This window comes from Sus scrofa, chromosome 14, assembly GCF_000003025.6.
Source record: "Sus scrofa isolate TJ Tabasco breed Duroc chromosome 14, Sscrofa11.1, whole genome shotgun sequence".
Taxonomy (NCBI): Eukaryota; Metazoa; Chordata; class Mammalia; order Artiodactyla; family Suidae; genus Sus; species Sus scrofa.
In genome coordinates this window covers 71,386,852-71,393,693 of record NC_010456.5, presented here as the reverse complement: position 1 = coordinate 71,393,693, position 6,842 = coordinate 71,386,852, and the positions used below count along the sequence as shown (strand labels likewise).

The 6,842-nt window shown below is 40.9% G+C and overlaps 1 protein-coding gene across 8 annotated transcripts in view; it reads right to left on the bottom strand.

Moving 5' to 3' along the window:
• The window catches only part of MYPN (myopalladin), a 105,321-nt gene continuing 103,581 nt past the window's right edge, over positions 5,103-6,842 (bottom strand). For all 8 annotated transcript variants that reach the window (XM_021072494.1, XM_021072493.1, XM_013983298.2 and 5 more), the window contains one exon: positions 5,103-6,838. In XM_021072494.1, the coding sequence (XP_020928153.1) occupies positions 6,669-6,838 (170 nt within the window). In that variant the 3' untranslated portion in view covers positions 5,103-6,668. The remainder of the gene's footprint in view (positions 6,839-6,842) is intronic.

Here is a 6,842-nt window from a genome sequence, read left to right as displayed (position 1 = left end):
GTGTAATGTGTTTTCAGTTAGGAAGCAGAAGGAATTTTTATCTTAGAAAGTTAAAAAACATTCTACGAGAAGTTTATTGGATTTCCTGGTTATTTTAGGAAGACTAAAACCCAGTTATTTCTCCCTTCCTCTAAAAATATCTAACTAGGTTATAACTTGCGTGGTAATTCCTACCATTTGAATAGTTTTTTAAAATCCCTTTTAAGTATCAAATATAAAGTATTTGTACATTAAAAGTTGGTTCAGCCATCATCCCAAAGCAATCTTTAAACCTGGAAACTAGCCCTGTTGTCTACATTTTAAAGAAAAATGCACATTTATTTCAGCCTTCAAATATTTATTGTCAAATAATGTTGAAATATTTTGATTTGTATTATTAGGGAAACACATTCTATTCACGTGTATGTTAAATCTAGCAAATTAGTGTATATGCCTCTACAGTACAGCCACTTTATGCTTACTCTCAGCATTTGTGGCACAATTCTCAGAGGACTGAAAAGTGTGCTATTTTTCTTTTTCTTGTAATTCCAAGGCTATTGCTCTTTGGGGTTTGAAGTGGCCATTATTTACATATTAACAAAACCTAGCCTTTTTATGGTTCTATAACATGAAGTATGCTAAATATAATTAGACAGAAAAAGAGGCAAACATACTTTTAAACAAATATGCAATTTGTTTTTACATTGCAGAGATTTTTTTTAAAAAAACATGGTAGTAGCAATTTTTTCAGCGAGCCGATGACCACTGCATTGTCAAAGCATAGAAGATGCTTGGCATTCTTCAAGCAATGCTTCAGTAATTAATTTCTGAATATTGATCCACTTAAGAAAAGGCAATTAGTGGTGAAAATGACTTAAAAAAGGTCCATTGCAACCTAAGTAACAGTTCATCCTACTCTTCATCAAAGTAACCATTCATCTTACTGGTGAGGTACAATGAATTTCAACTTGACCCTCAGCAGAAAGACTTTGAGTCCAGGTTACCCTGGAAGGGACCTTGACTAAAAGTCATTGAGTAAATTTGCCTTTGAGTTTACAACCAACTTATAAATAGCCCATGTACAAACAGACTCAGGCCAGGATCTCCGCTTGGAAGGTACTTTGGGAGTGTGTGGGGAGAAAGGGCTGGAGGCTGTGATCAACAAGAATAATTTGGGTGTCTGACTCAGTTTTCTAGACCTCTTCTCATGGCCTAATTTTTTCTCCCTTTGTCAGAAGTCTATTTACTAGAAATTGATGGGAGTAAGAAAGCAAACTGGTTTTTGGTTTTGTTTTTCTTTGCACTTTTTAGGGCTGCAGGTATGGCATATGTAAGTTCCCAGGCTAGGGATTGAATTGGAGCTGCAGCCGCCAGCCCATGCCACAGCCACAGCAACACAGGATCTGAGCTGCATCTGTGACCTACACCACAGCTCACGGCAACGCTGGATCCTTTACCCACTGAGCGAGGCCAGGGATTGAACCTGCATCCTCATGGATATTAGTTGGATTTGTTACTGCCGAGCCACCATGGGAACTCAGAAAGTAACTGTTTTTAAAGGGGCAGCACCCCTTTGAAGTTAAAAGACTCTCAGGCATTCAGGATTTGTTCAATTGGACTGCTTTCTTCTGAACACCAAGCCAAGGTGTATGGAATGGGAACTAAGTCATTCTGGGGCATGAAGCATGCTGGCAGGCTGGGGGAAGGGGTAAGAGGAATAGGTTACAGAATGGGGGATTCTGGAACATGGTTCACAGGGCATCTTGGAGAAAAACATGAAATGGTGGATAGATGCAGAAAGGACCATAGATGCTGTAGCTTGGAGATATCATAGATATAAACAAAGGAGGAGAATAGTTTTTCTTCTTCTATTGGCTGCTTGACAGTTTGGTGTAATGGTCCATTTTCCCCCTCCATTTTCCCTCTGATCCCAATTTCCATGACTAATCAAGTTATGAAAAGCCCTTCACTTGTTTGAAAAGAAGGGTGCTTATGGGATCTGCATGGCTTTTTGGAAAAAGGGTCAGAAGAATTGCACCAATTTTCCCTCTTTGCCTGGTCCATTTTTGCAGGTTTTTTGAACAACTTCTCAGAGCTCCCTGAATGCTATTATGTCCAATGAGTGTAGTGCAAAACAACAGGGTCTAATAGGGCCAAAGTGAATGTTTATTTCTACTTTCCAGGCACTGCATGTGCGGCAAGGAAGGAATACATTCTTTTCTGACACTAACACTACAGCCTATGCTATCTGCATCCTTTCAGACCTTTTAAGTTCTATGATCAAATCATGGTAATAAAATGATTCTTCTCAATCGCACCTGCTCATGGGAATTACCTGGGATGTGTTAAAAACTACCGATGCCTATGCCAGAACCCTAGGGCTTATGACTTACTGATTGGGATTGTGGCTTGGGCATTGGGCTTTTTAAAAGCTCCCCCAGAGATTCTAATGTGCAGCCAAGGTTAAGAACCACTGGTCTAGACTCAATTCATTTTATAAGAACATACTGACTTATATAGAATTTTGAAGTTCAATTCAGGTTAATAAATATTTAGCGAGTGCCTACTCTGTATAAGGCAAACTTTTGACACAGTCCATACTAACAAGTAGCTAAAATATAGTGTGTGCAAGACTAGGCTAGTGCAAGGGGAGAGAGAGGCAGATATATAGATAGATATAGGTAGATACATAGAGGCTTTGTTTTACGCAAAATATTATTCAAAACAATCTTCTCTTCTTCCAGACTCAAGAAAGTTGCTATAAGATTTCAAAGAAAGTAGAATTACATTTTATTGAGGCCTGGGGGAAGGGTCAGAAAATATTTCATAGAGGCAGTAAAGTAGCATCTGAGATGGTCTTTAAGGAACAGGTAAGATTTTAGTAGGTGAGGGTTGGGGAGAAAGCCTTCCGGGTGGAGGCCAAAAAGAGCCATGTGGCTGGAAAGCAGGGGTGTAAACTATGCTAGTTTTCTGAGTGATGAATGAAAACCTTTGGAATAATATTGGAGCAAGCCTTGAATACTACAGGGCAGAACAGCTGACCTGGTTGGCTTCAAGGAGACACTGGGGGTTTGGAAATTGGGGAATGGGAGTACCCTGGTGGCCTAGCAGTTAAGGACTCGGCGTTGTAACGGCTGTGGCCTGGGTAAGGGTGGGGTTCAGGTTTGATCTCTGGCTCAGGAACTTGTATGTGCTATGGGCTTGGTCAAAAAAAAAAAAAAAAAAATTGAGGAATGGGGAGTTCCTGTCATGGTGCAGCAGAAACAAATCCGACTAGGAACCATGAGGATTTGGGTTTGATCCCTGGCCTCACTCAGTGGGTTAAGGATCCAGTGTTGCCGTGAGCTGTGGTGTAGGTTGCAGATGCAGCTCGGATCTGATACTGCTGTGGCTGTGGTGTAGGCCAGCAGATGTAGCTCTGATTAGACCCCTAGCTTGGGAACCTCCATATGCCAAGGGTGCAGCCCTAAAAAAAAGCAAAAAAGGCAAAAAAAGCAAAAAAAAAAAAAAAAATTGAGGAATGACATGATTGGAGCAGTACTTCAGGAAGAATGATCTGATGCTGAGATCTGGGCTAAATATGAGTGGGGAGAAAAAGCAGGACAAGAGGCAGGAAGAACAATTAGAAGTCTCTTATGGTTGAAGTCAGCAGTATTGAGGGAAATTAAGAAATTAATGAAAGTTTGAACTGGGGAACCACAGGGGGACAGAAAAGAATGCCTGAATATAAAAGAATTAACATGATTTGTCAATTGATTAGATAGAGGAGGCAAAAAATGACTCGGATACTTTTTATCAGGATTATTAGGACTGTGCTGATGCCATTAATAGAAATCATTAAACTAGGAGGAAGAATTGTTTTTTACTTACTTATTTTTGCTTTTTAGAGCTGTACCCGAGGCATACGGAGATTCTCTGGCTAGGAAGTGAAATGGAGTTGCAGCTACTGGCCTAAGCCACAGCCACAGTGACACCAGATCTGAGCTGTATCTGCAGCCTACACCACAGCTCATGGTTATGCTGGATCCTTAAGCCACTGAGCAAGGCCAGGGATTGAACCCACCCACATCCTCATGGATAATAGTCAGGTTCATTACTAGGGAAGATGATGAATCTGATTTGGGGTGAGTCCATATCCAGCAGAGCCAAAATTTCTTACATAAGTATACATTGTAATTTAATTTTCAATAGAATTTGAATTTGTTCAACACAGTAGTTCTCAGCAAAGGGAGATCGTGCCTCTCAGAATATATGGGAATGTCTGGGGACATTTTGGGTAACTTGGGGAGGGGCTGCTCCGCTACTGACATCTAGTGAGTAGAGGCCGAGGATGCTGCTAAACAGCCTATGGTGAGCAGGATAGTCCAGCGAATTATCCAGCCCCAAAGGTCAGTAGTGCTGATGTTGAGAAACCATGCGGTAACAATCCAATAGTTCAAATTCCAAGAATGGTAAAGCTTGGTCTATTTCAGGTTCGACAGTGCCATCTAGTGGCCAAATATAATATTTATCCTAGTTCTGTGTTGAACACTGTTAAGACAACAGATAAAAAATATTGAGAAAGCTAAGATATACAGAGATGAATCTCTCATGGGATAGCTGTCTATAGTTGAAATTAATATATGTGACAAGGAGGTTTGGTGTCTGACTGTGGAAAAGCAATCCTGCAGTTGGAAAGTGGTCTTTGGTTATGAAGAGATTTGATAATAGAAGCCAATATGGAAACAACACTTTTTACAGGATGGATTCTGCATGGAATGCATTCTATTTCATAATAGTTGCCTACACTTTTACTATTATTCCTGCACGCATAAGAAAAGAAAAAATAATTCTGCTAAATAACTGGTTGAAATCTTTACGTCTTAGGGATGTCACATATGGTATTTTATGAAATAAAGATTGAAAATAATGAAGATGATTTGAGTCATGAAAAATATATAATGAAGACCACAGAAACTTCTCTTTGATAAAGAATAGATTTTTGCCCCCAAAGCAGCACTCGACATGCCTTATCTCACCTCCCCCACTAGATCGTAAGCTCCCTTCAGGCAGGGACTATGTTTTATTTGTGTATGGACTATAGTCTCCAGCATGGCATCTTATACAGAGTAGACACACAAATGATTTTTTGAGTGAATGAATTTATTTTTGTACCGGAAATCCTTGCCTTGAAGTGAAGAAAGTCTCAAGCCTTTCTAAGCAATTACTATTTGTTCACTTATGTAAGATACCAGCTGAGGGTGCCTGGCTCAGAGAACACCAGAGACTTGAGCACAGAGAGTTGTTAACAGACACTCTCATTCATCTCCCTGGTGAATCTGGAGCAAACTGTGCTGTGATGACCATTCCTGGGGTAAATTTTTGACTGGTGCATGCATTGTAGATTCTCTGATATAAGATTTATTCACCCAGCAAATATTTATTGAATGTCTGCTTTGTGCAAAGCACTCTTCCAGGTATTGGGATATCACAGTGAACGAAAGTCTAAAAATTCCTTAAGCGGAGAGGCAGGTTTTTAATTGCTGGGTTAGAATAAAGATGCACATTCCCTGTTCCTCCCATTTTCTCAGTTAGCATAATATTTTCTGTATATAAAATGCAATTTGACTAATGATCTCAAAGCAGTTCACAACTATGAAAGACCTCTCCTTCTACAACCACTGCTTTGCTCGGGCAAATGGAAAAAAAAACAACAAACACACAACAACACGCTCCCATCACTTCTCTCCTTGTTTGCATCTCTTCATTCCTCACTGCTTCATATACTTGCAGACTTTTGGGGATGAGGGAGAAACAGGAGAGTCAATATTCTGTGAGCAGTTGATGTCGATGACTATTTTGCAAGTGGCAACTGAAGCTAGTAATTTTAAAAGTGACCCTGCAGAAGATTTCTTTCTGGTTGGTTTATTACAACCCTTTAGTTCTAGCATCTAGGGATATACAAAGTCAGAAAAAAAAAAAAAAAACCCGCTCACCATGGTATCCAAAAGAAAATGGTGCAGATAGGCTGGTGGGGCCCTGTTTTGGCTACAGAATAAGTGCACTGTGCAATATTGAGATTTTCAGTGAATTTTTTTTTTTAATCTCAAGCACATTTTGGAACTTTATTATGTGGCTCAGTACACCCAGGGCAAGCAAATCAAAAGTGCTTTTCCACATATGTGAGTTGTATGGCACCCTCTTCTAGTGCTAAGTAGAAGCTGACTTAATGAATCCACCAATACTACTGCTATGGATGTAATCATTGAAAGATGATGGATCCCCCCTCTGCCTTTTTCTTTTGCATTGTTTGGTGAGTTAGTGATACCTAAGGTCATTACTGTCTAATTCCTATTGGCCCAAGCCTCTGGCCCCTAATTGCTCCTAGGAGAGCCTAAACATCCTTAACACAGAAGGGAGCAGGGAAGCATGCTAGCTTTTTCCCAAAGCAGTGGATGGCAGCTGCATGACATCTTTGGTTCATCTGTATTGTCTTCTCACATTTTGGTTGGAACCTTAAAAGGCACAGCCCTCCATCTCTTCCCCCAGCTGAGATGGCAGGAGTCCCAGCTGACTTAACGCTCTCCTTGCCACAGGTCCGGCAGCGTGGGAACTTTCTCAAATCCAGTTGCTTGGAAACCACCTTATCTGGCTCATCCTCCTTCCCCCTCCGCAGTCTGCCCCCTTACCCAGCAGGCACCCAGACGTTCTTAAAGTTCATCACTCTCCACTACACTCCGAGAAGAGCATGAATACACCATCGTGCTTTCCACGGAGGAGAAAGCAGAGAAAATGTCAAGTCCTTTGCTGGTGAGAGATCCGTAGCGACTGCCACTGGGCCGGACCGACATGGGTGGTGGGATCTGGTGGTGCCACTGAGCTGG